General features: G+C 39.6%; 1 protein-coding gene across 1 annotated transcript in view; it reads left to right on the top strand.

The window, feature by feature from the left end:
* Positions 1-13,260, top strand: part of LOC120532337 (polycomb group RING finger protein 3) — a 308,428-nt gene that overhangs the window by 241,916 nt on the left and 53,252 nt on the right. The window contains exon 7 of the mRNA XM_039758240.1: positions 198-286. Within this exon, the coding sequence (XP_039614174.1) occupies positions 198-286 (89 nt within the window). The remainder of the gene's footprint in view (positions 1-197; positions 287-13,260) is intronic.

Raw genomic sequence — 13,260 nt, 5'->3', positions numbered from 1 at the left:
TAATATAATAAAAGTGTTTTTTTTTTTCTTCTAAGAAAGTAAAAGTGTAACTTCCATATAGGAGTGCAGGGCGTATAATATCTGGAAGCTTTCCAGTATATTTTTAAGTGATTATTTAAAGTTGATATTTGCTGTAGTTACTTAATATTTTACTGCACAGTTTTAAAAAAATTTAATTTACTATTGCTGTTCTAAAGGTGAAACAAAACCCGAAGATACATCAAACAAGGAGACGGCAGAGGAAAAACAAGAGGAAGACAATGATTATCACAGAAGTGACGAGCAGGTATTTAAAATACGTTTTGTAAAGGTCTGCTTCTGTTAAAGAAAATCTTTTATTTCTGATATTTTAACTTAATTTGTTTTAATTGCGCTTATCCTACGCCGACACTACTGCATTTTCATTTAAAGGTACAGACATTAATCCTCATTTTTTCCTTTTGGACACACTACCTTGGTGTTTTAAACCCCTGAAATCAGAGACTTTTAATAAAATGCCCTGAGCTGTATATTTCTGAGAATGCTGGCTTGACATTGCAGTGTGGATGAGGAAAACAAAGAGTTTTGAAAACGCGAACTCAAATCACATTCTAATTGGTTTGTGGCCTATCCCTGATGGGATTCTGCTGGTTATGACGTCTTACTCTCTGATTGGTCACCCTTCAGGGAAGAAAACGATAGCGGACATAGAGGAGTTGTTTTCAAGGGGGCTTGTGGTTTTGTTTACCTGTAAGCATCTAAGTTGCATTATGTACAGTTTGAAAACTGCATGTGCATGTAAAAAAGAAAATAATTTACTAATCGCTACAATTTTGCATTAAATCCCTTGGCCAGATGTGTAACTATCCCTTCGAGGAGAACACTTTGTTTTCTTACTTCTGCTGATGAGTGCATGTGTAGTTTCAGCAAACAGTTCAGTCATATGCATTTTTGGTCTTTTTAGTGTGGGCAGAGAGATTTTTCATCAATGCTCTGAAAACGTTGGTGTGGATGGAGATCGTTTTCATGTAAAAGTGGCATTTTTAAATGAAACATAGGTAGTGTGGGCGAGGACGTAGCCATTTTTTACTTCTAGTCTAACTTCATGATTATTCACCTGGATTTGTAACTGTTGACATGTACTGCTAAAATAAGTTGAAGATTACACCCTAGTAAGAGAACAGTGCCCTTTTGGTAGTACCAATTCAGTACCAGACAGGAAGTTGTAGCTGAGCCAGTAGAGCAGTGCTGTGTGCATTGTGTTTGGTTTGAATCAGAACTTGATCAGCATGATTATGCAACAATCAATCAGTTGGTCTTTATTTTATATAACAGACTGGAGTGGAGTGCTGATCACATGCTGTCACAATAGTTACGTGCAAAGTATAATGATTTCCTGAATTAATTTCTTCTAAATGAATTGTAGACGTTTTTCTGCATTTTGTTTCTTGTATTGCTGACACTTTGTTGTGTGAGTTGGGTTAGTAAGCCATTGCATTTTGAAATATGTTTAGTTCTTGCAACTTGTGGTCTATGGAAATGTGGAATTCAGTAATTGTCTATTCATTTTTCATGTTTTTGACAAGTAACCCCAGTTTTGTACTGTAACATGTGATGTACAGTAGGTGTTGTCTTTAGTGTAATTAGCTGGTGGCCCTGTTTGATCAATCAGAAAGTGCACTTTAGTTGAGAGCTGCTTTTGTTACCCCCTATTCAGAAGTCATGTCATGTCATTTTTTTAACCCACTTGATCCAGACCAGGGTCGCCATTGGTGGGGTGGGTGTCTTGGGTAGGGAATTTTTCTGGAGCTTATCCCAGTTAACATAGGGTAGGAACAATCCCTGGACAGGGCCTCAGTCCATCACGGGGTGAACATACTCCACACTAGGGGGCAATGTAGTATCGCCAGTTCACCTAACCTGCATGTCTTTTGAATTTGGGAAGGAAACCCACACAGACACAGGGATGACGCACAAAGCTCTACACAGATAGGGCCCATTATGAAGACACTGGTCTCCTTTACAGTGAGGCAGCAGTGCTACACCTGCACCACCATGCTGGATCACCATTCAGAAGTCATTGCCTTATTCACAGCAGTTTTACATTTTTATCACTGCAATGTGAATGTATGCAAGTTATTTTAAGTTATGTGTTAGAGTCGCACAGAGAGCTGTCTCTAGGATAGACACTTGCAGTCTGGTAAGCCCAAACAACATTACCTGCCCAGCATTGCAACCAGCAGTATTGTTCTGATGAATTATTGAATTTCCTACAAATCTTTTTTGTCATTATATTTTACATTTTTTGGTTTTAATGAGTTCTAAATAAGCCTGTAGTTTTGTTACAGAAGATCATTTTATATGTGATTAATAGCTACTAGATTTCAGAGTTTTACAAAATGTTGACAGCACTAAGGGGTAGCACGACTTATGTTGTACAATGAGTATCAACAGGTAGGCAGACACCTTTGAATAATTACTGCATGGCTGTGCATTTATTTGGAAATGTTATGTATTAACAATTAAATATCTATTATCAAATACATATAATTGTTTTCCCCACAAGTCTTTTCTTCTGTCTGCAGTCATGAACATTGGAGTGTTTAATATCCTGCTACTTTTTCTCCACACAGTAGATAGATAGATGGATGGAACTTTATTTGTCCCCAGGGGAAATATGTCTTTTTACAGAAACTCTTTAAATAAATAAATAGATAAATGAATTAATACACACACACACTTTAGTCTGAACACACACTGGAATGGCTATAAAAAAAGAAAATTCAAAAGAAAGAAAAGAGTTCTGATTTGTCAGTCCCAGTCCCAGTGAGGCCTTATTCAGACATATTGCTGTTGGTGTAAAGGAGCACCCACAACTTTTCTTGCCACACTTCTGCTGAATAATTCATTGTCTGAGGTGGGGTGTACAGCATTGTTCATGATGGCACTCAGTTTTGTTTTAATTTTCTTCTCCTCTACAACCTCCAGGGGGTCCAGAGTGCGTCTCATTATTAAGGCTTTGTTTATTCAGTGGTCCTCTCTTGAAGTGATGTCATTGGCCCAGCACACCACATTGTAGAAAATCTCACTGGCCGTCATAGAGTTATAGAAGATGTGAAGGATGTCACTACACTCATTAAAGAACACATTCACTAAGGAAAAAGATCCTGTTCGGCCCTTTCTTCTATAGTTCTCTGTGTTCTGTCATTAATGTGTCATTACTATGGAACATCAAGTACTTGTAGGAGTGGACCACCTCTATATCCACTTCTTGTAAAGTTGACCACACATTGAGGCTCTTTGGTGCAGTGAAATTCAATAATCAGTCCCTTGGTTTTGCTGATGTTAAATTGCAGACAATTCTCTTTGCACCAAGAAACAAAGTTCTCCACCTGACTCCTCTTCTCTGTGTCATCCCTGTTCTCAATACACCCAACAAGTGCAGAATCATCTGAAAATTTCTTCAGGTGACATGACCTGTTGTTGTATTTATAGTCGGAGGTGTACAGAGTGATGACATAAGGAGACGAGACTTTTCCTTGTGTTGCTTACACTTAAGTGTAAAAAAAACTGCTGTCTGCTTGACAGATCGTCCATTATCCAAGACACCATCAGCTCATCCACCTGCATATGTCTGAGCTTAACAGGGATAGCTGGATGGTATTATAGGCACTGGATAAATCAAAAACATAATCCTCACATTGCTGCAAGCTCTGTTCAGGTGATGATAAACCTTGTGGAGCAGATAATTACATCCTCCTCTCCAATCTTTGTCCAACAGGCAAACTGCACTGGGTCCAAGTGGTTTACCACAAGAGGACTCGTATAGTCCTGGACCAGTCTTTCAAGGGTCTTCATGATGTGAGATGTAAGTGCCACTGGTCTGTAGACATTAGATGAAGAGACGCCTGCCTTCTTTAGAACAGGAACAATGCAGGATTTTTTTCCGGGTCAGTTGCACTTTCTGAAGCCTTAGGGACAGATTGAAGAGGTGGTAGAGGACACTACAAAGTTGGTCAGCACAGCCTTAAGAACTCAAGGGCTGTGACTCCATCTGGTCCCCGCAGCTTTTCTTGCATTTAACCTTGCGTGTAGTTTTCTCCTTAGTTGGTCTTCAGTTATGGACAGTCCACACCGACTGTCAGAGTTGCAGTTGTCATAGTCTGTTCTAATTGATGTAGTAGGGATGGTGTGGGGAGACTGGTTATAGAAGAAGGTCACAGTAGGAGGGAATATCTATTCAAAAAATTGGTTCAGGGTTTTAGCTTTGACCACATCCCCTTTTAGCACCTGAGTCCCGTAATTATACCCAGTTCATTCCAGATATCCTCCTTGTTATTCTCAAGTGAGTTTGTGTTCTGTTTTAGCTTTGTAAGCTTCTTTTTCTTCACTCAGCTTTTTCTTTAGCACACACTGTACATCCTTCAGCGTCTCTTTTGCACTGGATTTGAATGCTGTCTTTTTCTCATTCCGGAGACATCGTTGCTCCTTAGTAATCCATGACTTGTTGTTTGGAAAGCAATACACTTTTGTGGGTGCCACTGTGTCGACCTAGAAGTTAATATAATTTGTGATGTAGTGGCACAGTCTTACTTGGAAGCAGTCTTTCAGCCTTCTGGCTCCACTTCCTCTCAGTTCTGCTAGTAACAGGTAGTCAGTTGTCTAATAACAGGCTTGTAGCCTGGAATAAGATGGATCAGGGTGTGGTCTGATTTGCCTAAAGGAGCCAGCAGATTACACTTAAAGACATCTTTAACATTTGAAAACAGCACAGTTGCCATCTTCTTTGCAATTTCCACCTGAACATTCTCCCATTCGCAGTTACTTTTTTCATTCTGCAGTTTTGAGTGTGTTAAAACACTTTGACACTGCCAATTTTCTCTTTTTTTTTGATGCTTTTATCCTCCACTTCTATGTTCCCACTTGGCATTGTTATATTTAGGACGGAGAGGAGCACAGAGAGTATTTTCGTTAATTAAAGTATCAACACCTGATTCTGTGTGTGTGATTTACACAAACCCACTGGCATTATAATCTGCACGTCATTCTTAGCTGTTATGCAGTCAATGGTGGACTATTAGTACATGTGGTTTACTGCGGAAATTAACAGTTTACACTTGCCTTCCCAATGTTAAAATCCCTCTGCTTTAAACAGAATGATTGAAGTTATTAAAGACTTCATAGCAGACAGAATGGAGAAAATATGTTAGTATTGTTCAGAAAAAAAGTTCAGGCTTAAATGTTTAGCAAAGTTTTTTTTTTTTTTTAATTAATTAAATGAAATAAGTTATATTTTTATTGGATAGGTTAGGAGCCACACCCACCACATGACCAACCAACTCAAGATCTCAGATTAGGACCTGAGTGTATCCATGCGACGGCTGACACCTCAGCACCACTCTAGTTCAGATGGAAAGGAACCAGTGTGAGCTTTTTTATGGTGGCTGGAGTGCCAATCCTGCCACCAAACCCCAGCCCCAATACAGGTTTTGCCTGCTGGTTTGAGGGCCTACATGGAGGGCTGGATGCAAATTAACGTCATACCCAGGACGTCTCTTTATTGTATACAGCGAATTCAGAAAGCATCCAGACCCCATCACTTTCTGCACACTTTATTATGTTATAGATTTAATTTTAAAAGGATAAATGTGATATTTTTGCCCATCAATCTGCACTTAATAACCCATAATGACATACAGAAAACATGTTTTCATAAAGGTTTGCAAATGTATTTATTCATACTGAAATGTCACATTAATATACAGTAAGTATTCATACACATAATTCAGTATTTGGTAGATGAAAAAGATATCTCAGAAAGGTTTGCATGTTTATTAAAAATCAAAAACTGAAATTTCTCATTCATATGAGGTATGCAGACCCTTTGCTGTGGTGCTCCATAACTGTGTTCAGGTGTGTCCCCTTTTCTTTAATTTGCCTTGTGATGTGCCTTGAACTTGGTTCCTATCAGACAGTGATCTATTTACAGAAGCTGAAATCTCTCATTAGTAAAAGTATTCAGACATTTAATTCACTTTTTGGTAGGAGCCCCCAAATACAGCTTTGAGTCTTCCTGGGTAAATCTCCTCAAGCTTTGCACACCTGGATTTGGGTTGTTTATCCCATTCTCCCTGAAAGATCCTTTCAAGCTTTGTTAAATTGGTTGGTAAACTGCCATTTTCAGGTCTCTCCACAGACACTCAATGAGGCTTCGGCTGGACCACCCAGTGACAGCTGGAGACTTGTCCTAAAGCCACTTCTGCATTGTCCTGGCTGTATTGTTTGGGTCATTGTTGTGTGTGAACCTTCACTCCAGTCTGAGATTACGTGCACTCTGGTGGACTTTTCAGAAAGGTTTGGAAATTTAGGGTTTAAACTAAAGGACAACGATCTCAGTAGCACTCCAATCAATCAGATGTAAGCCACTTTTGACAAATGACATCCTACTTGGAGTTTGCCATATGGCATTTAAAGGACTCTTGAGAGCATGAGGAGAATGTTTCTCTGGTCTGATGAGACAAAAATATCATTTTGCAGATCTTCAAGCAATATGTCTGATGTAGACCTGACAATGATCATCCTCTGCCTAATACCATTCCATCACCGGGCAAACCCTAGACACACTGGAAGCTGTTGTGGAAAGGAGGATGGTGGCAAAATTGGATGACGTCATGAAAAATACCTTCTGTCCCCTCCAGGAGGTGCTCTCTTGGAGCTCTTTTTAGCCACTGGCACATTCCACCACAGTGTGCTAAGTAACGCATCTGGGGTTCTTTTCTGCCCACTGCTATCAGGCAATTTAATGCTACAACCCGCTGTACTTGTTATCGATCGATTGATTGATTGGCTGGCTGTATTATTGGTCCTGTGAGTCTATATCCTTGTTTTTTACATTTCCCCATGTGATTAATAAAGTTTATCTAATAGAATCTAATTTAATTTAACACATTGCTGAGTGTATAGTTGTTGGTGGATTGCAAGAGGACAGGGTTAAAGAGCTGACTGCCATTTGCACGTATCGATTTGTTTGATTGTTAGCTGTCATCTTATAGCCCCACAGTGTGCCACACTTTCTTTCATCCACAGATTTCATAGGTGTAATATCAGACGACAACAGACTGAAATGTGTTTCAGAATATGTCTAGTTATTTTTATTTGCTGGTGTCTTGACATCTCTGGCTTCTTCCATTTTCCTGTCTGATTAACAACTGCACGTTTTTTCCCAAGCTTTTGCATCTTTGATCCTGCACTTTGTAACTTGCCATCCTCCACCATCAATGACAGGATAGTTTTCTTTGTTTAATTACTTCTGTCAGCGTGTAATGAATTAGACCCTTGGATCTCACACCGAATACAAAATGTGCAACGTATGCTTTGCTAGTAAAGAGACGTAACCTTTGAGATCTCTGCTCTGTATCATTTTAGAATTTTTCCCAAGTACAAGCTCCGTGCTGAGATCTGAAACACAAGGAGCTTAAAAAAAAAAAGACGCAAGATGTGACTGCCTGCTCATCCAAGTCTGGCTACATATCATTGATGGTAATCTTAAAATATTTTGGCACACTATCAGGCAGGATGGGATGCTGTATTCAGATTTTTTTGGTGGAAAAAGATTTGAAGAGCATTGGTAGTAATTGGGATTTAGAGCAGGTAGCATATAAACCATCCTGGTCTGATTTGTGTTTGTCATTCAGTCACATCCCTTCATAGTACACCCTACCCCTCTGACTCGGTGTATATTTCAGGGGCCAACATCTTTTTTGCATCAAGTATTCTCTGAAAGGCATACACCAAAGTGCTTTGGTGACCCTGTCTGACCCAGCATAACTGTAGTGTGCCATACCTACAATTTGGTGTCACTCTTTCTGGGTAAGATGGGATGTGCAGTGCATTCAGAAAGTATTCAGACCCCTTCGCCTTTTTACATTTTGCTGTATAGCAGCCATGGGCTGAAATCATTTTAATTTACATCAAGCAATGCTCAATGCCCCAGACTGACAAAGCAAAGGCAGGATTTAAGAAATTTTTCCCAAATTATTAAAAATGTAAAAAACTGAAACATCACATGGATACAAGTATTCAGACCATTTGCTATGACCGTGGCAATTTGGCTCAGATACATTCCATTCTTTTGATCATCTTTGAAATGTTTCTAAACCTTGTTTTGTAGTTCACCTGTGGTCAATTCAATTGATTCGACACAATTAGGAAAGACACATTCCTGTCTATAGAAGCTCCCATAGATAGATAGACGTGAAAGGCACTGTATGACGGATAGATGAAGTGATAGATGGATAGATAGATAGATGGGTCATTTGGCTTTTTACAGAATCTGTTTAATTACATAAACACATAAATTCGTTGAAAAATGTGTTGGCTGAAAGTATTCAGTGTCAGTGTGTCATAGAGAGGATGTGCAGCATTGTTCAGAACGGAACTCAGATTTGTTTTAATTCTCTCCTCCCTTTACTAACTCCAGGGCGTCCAGAGAACATCTCATAACTGAGCCTGCTCTTTTAATTAGCTTGTTGATTCGGTGGGCCCCTCTTGAAGTGATGTTGCTAGTTGAGCACATCACAGTGTAGAAGATCACACTGACCATCACAGAGTTGTAGAAGATGTGAAGGATGTCACTACCCACATTAAAGAAATGCAGTCTCCTTCTCTGCCCTTTCTCATATAGTTCCTCTGTGTTCCAAGACCAGTCCAACCTGTCACTGATGAGAACTCCCAAGTACTTGCAGCAGTGCACCACCTCTACATCCATCCATCCATTTTCCAACCCGCTGAATCCGAACACTGGGTCACGGGGGTCTGCTGGAGCCAGTCCCAGCCAACACAGGGCACAAGGCAGGGTGCCAACCCACCGCAGGACACATACAAACACACTCACGCACCAAGCACACACTAGGGCCAATTTAGAATCACCAATCCACCTCTACATCCACTCCCTAAATAGTGACCAGACATACTGTAGAGGCTCTTTGTTGCAGCTTCTATTCCTATATATTTTTCCTTTTATTTATAAAGTAGCCCAATCAATAAATCACATTGTCACAGAGAGTATCTTAGTCTCACTCATATCTTTAACAGCTTAGCATTTATAATATGCCGGTGACTCTTTATTACTTAGTTAGGCAGTGTGGTCTAGTGGTTAAGCAGTTCTACTGCAAAGTCAGATGAATGTTGGCTGAGGAAGTCAATTAACCTACATGGGCTCGAAGGGTATAAAAAATATATGCAAACAATTGTAACACAGCCATGATCTTGTTAAATGCCTTTCAGTGGTATTCAGTCTAGAAAAAAGATATATAAAGTGTATATTTTTTATGAAAAGTGATCCCCAAAACAAGTTCTATAGCAAAATCTAATTAATAATAACACATTTTATTTATAACACCTTTCCCATGTTCAAGACACTTAATTCACACTATGTACACATCCCAGAAAACTTGAACTTGAACCTTGGACGTGACACTTGGTGCCAAACACTCCATTTTCTCTAATTCCACCCACCATTTCCTTTACAATTAATTTTGGACATAAATGAAAACCAAAGTTGGTGGGACCATGCCAAGAGTAAATGTCGCTTTCCATATGTGGTTTGCATGTTCTACTTGTGTCTTTCTGGATTTTCCTCCCACATTATCAAACACATGCAAGTAAGGTTAACGGATGACTCTAAACTGGTCATACCTGAGTTGACCCAGAGCTGATTCCTGCCTTGTGCCATATGCTGCCAGGACAGAAGGACTGAGAATGCTGTACTACAATCAATCAACAGATAGATAAGGCACTATATGATTGATTGATTGATAGATATGAAAGGAACTAAAGAAAGAAGGAGTGATCTGTATTTGTCCCCAGTGGGAAATTTGGCTTTTTACAGAAGCTTTTTAAAGAAATAAATAGACAAGTCGATAGGTAAATAAATATACAGACACACACACTTAGGTCTGATCACACACCAGAATTAGTATAAAGCAATAAAATTAAAAAGAAAGAAAAATTCTGACTTGGCTGACACAATCCAATAGCACAGCTAACCTTCATAATTCTTGCTGGAACAACCACAACTCTTGATAGAGCTGGCCTTCTTGGCAAAGCTGAGCAATCATGGGAGAAGGGCCATGGAAAGAGAGGTGACCAAGAACCTTGAAGGTCACTGTGGCTGAGGCCCAAAGAAGCTGTGTGGGCCACACGAAAGCCTGTCTACATTAAAAATTTTAAAAAGTTGGAATTTGCAAAGGACAGTGTGAGAAACGAGATTCTCTTGTTAGATGAAACTAAGGTTAGCGTCATGTCCGGAGGAAACCAGGCACCACTCATCAGCTGTGCTATACAACTGTAATGGTGATGCAAGGTGACAGCTTCATCATGCTGTTGGGTTGCTTTTGAGCAACAGGGACTGGGAGATTAGACAGAGTTAAGGGAAAGCTGAATGGAACAAAACGTGGAGATATCCTTAATGAAAACCAGCCCCAGAGCACTCTGGACCTTAAACTGGGCCGAATGTTCACTGTCCAACTGTTCAACAGGACAATAATCTAAAGCACAAAGCAAGGACAACTCAGGAATGGCTTCGGACAGTTCTGGGAATGGCCTTCAGTTACCCAGCCAGAGCCCGGATATGAACCAAGTAGAATATCTCTGGGGAGACCTGAAAATAAGTGTCCACCCGCGGTCCCCATCCAGCCTGACAGAGTTACAGAGGGTCTGCAGAGAAGAATGGCAGAAAATCCCCAAATCGGGGTGTGTGAAGGTTGTCATGTCAAACCCAAGAAGACTTCAGCCTGTCGTCACAACCAAAGGTGCTTCAACTAAGTACTGAGGAAAAAGATCTGAACACTTGTATCATATTGTATAATATTTGCCGTTTTTTTATTTTTGGTAAATTTGACAAAAATTATATAATCCTGTTCTCCCATTGTCATTCTGAGGTGTCGACTGTTGCTTGATTGGGGGGAAAAAAAATAATTTAAATGATTTTAGCAGTGGATCTCCATATTGAACTATGGAATTGAAGCCCATTTGTTATTGTAATGTTCCTTTCAGATGCTATGGGAGTTTTTCAGAGCTACTGCTTTTGACATTTCACCCTCCCACTTCAGTGTATTTGCATACATTTACAGTTAGACTGTTTGGAGAAATGCAAGGTTACAGCTTATTTGTTACTTGGTCTGTTAATAAAAATAGGGAAAAAAGCAATTGAAAGTAAAATATATTTTTTCATGAAACTAAAGAGTAGACCAAACATGTTAAATGTGTATCACTTTACTCCAAATACAGTTTATCCACAAAAAAATCACATTGCATTTTTGGGTGACCAGATTATATTTTTAATTTTATACTGTGGTCATGGAAGGAATTGCACATCATCACTGGGAAATATTGGGGTGCCATCCTGGCCATTCCCATTTATTTTCAACCAAAAATCGATAGGAGAACTCAATGAAAGTTAGGGCCACTAAGCACGCCAACAGGAAGAACATTTCAAACAAGATTGCCGAATGACTTCTGGCAGCAGCGGGATTTATAGCTTGGACTGGAAGAGGCAATTTCAGTTGTCCTCTCTGGGTGTCTTCTCTGTGCTGTGGAGGGAACAAGAGAGAAGGTGGTTAGCATCAGTGCCCCCTCTCGACCTGGAGTGATATTGCATATCTTGGACAAGCCCAGAAAATGGTCTACAGCCACGCATGCATATAAATACAAATAACATTTTGTACGGTCAGCGTTACATCACAACTTGGAGAATTTGGGTGATTTTGTGTACCTCTAAATTGTCAGACTTGTATCTCATAGGAAGTCGGAAACTCCCATTTATCATCTGTGTGATAGAACGTGAACACAACGTAACTGTCCCAGGTTAGATTTCACAATTCAAATATCCTGGTGGCTGAACTACAATAAAACTTATTGAGCATTATAAGATCTCACACTGTCAACACACCAGTCAAAAGATTAATGTTGGTGCAGTGTATGCTGAGGCGTGTTGAAGTTTTGGTCACAATTATATGTTTGAGTGGGCAAGGTTGTTGAAACGACATGCCTTATGTGGCGCAGAAAGAGTTTTCCATTGAAGATCCACAAATGAGCAAGAAAAGAAAGCTGGAAATCACTCCTGTATTGATGTGCTAATTACTGTCTCTTAACACTTCAGTAATGCAGGTATTTGTATACATCTGCAGGAGTAGCAACACAGATTTACTGCAAATGCCACCATTGATGCACTTGACTTGTAATTAAAGCAGGAATATGTGATAAAAAGAAATGAATGCAATATAATATCTGACCATGTTGTTCTTCCACCGGGATTGCCAAAGCAGTGTGTTATCAAGATTTCCCACAGGTAAATCCTGACAATAGGCTGGCATGCAAATGTCAAGAGAATTAACCAGATTCTAGCTTGTCTATGGTTTCTTGAGAGCGGTCTGTTCACAGTTCAATAATGAAAACGACAATTATTCACCACTCCTAATATTTTTCAAAATTACTTTTATTTGCCACTACTTAATGCACAGAAATTTGACTCAGTAGAGTTTGCACTGCTCATAACATAACACAATGTCACCTTCAAATAAAATAAATCGAAAAAACTTTATACAAAGCTGCAGAATAGTGCAATTAAAAAGATGTGAAAGTGTGTATGCATATGCAGTCACATACATGTACATATACGTACTATACATACACACACCTTCTGGAGACAGGCTAAATTACAGGTTTGAGTAATCTATGGGATTCATTTCAGAATATTTTCCATATGCTGCATTTCTTGTTCACTTGCTTTATGTTCATAGTTTTCTCTTTACATCCCAAACATCCCTCCCTTTCCTATAAGGCAAATTTGAGGGTCACTTGAAATTCACATTGCCTTTGGTTATGCATTACTATTCTCAAAGATTAGTCTTTCTTGTGGAATCTAGCACAGCCAAGTTCATTTGCTTGGCTTTAATTTGAGTCACTTTGATATGGGTGTTAGGAATCTACCAAAGAGTGTAACTCACCTCCTCTTCCTGATTTTGCCAGACAGGAGATCAAGGCAGAGCTGAGGTTTTAGTGTATATGCGTTGTAGTTTTGCTTTTAGTGGATACCATTAACATCTTGGCCTTAGCAGTTATTATCATAGATTGTGAATCAGGTTGGAACAAAAGCCTGCAGCCACAGAGGGTCCCCAGGACTAAGCTTGAGAACCCCTGCTCTAGAGGGATTGTCTCTCTCGGCTCACTTGGGTGCTCCTGGCAGTCAACAAGCAGAATTAGAAACTGACTGACCTGGCC

The sequence above is a fragment of the Polypterus senegalus genome, chromosome 7, assembly GCF_016835505.1.
Source record: "Polypterus senegalus isolate Bchr_013 chromosome 7, ASM1683550v1, whole genome shotgun sequence".
NCBI lineage: Eukaryota > Metazoa > Chordata > Cladistia > Polypteriformes > Polypteridae > Polypterus > Polypterus senegalus.
Note: the sequence above shows the minus strand (reverse complement) of the source record. Positions and strands in the feature narration are given on the sequence as shown.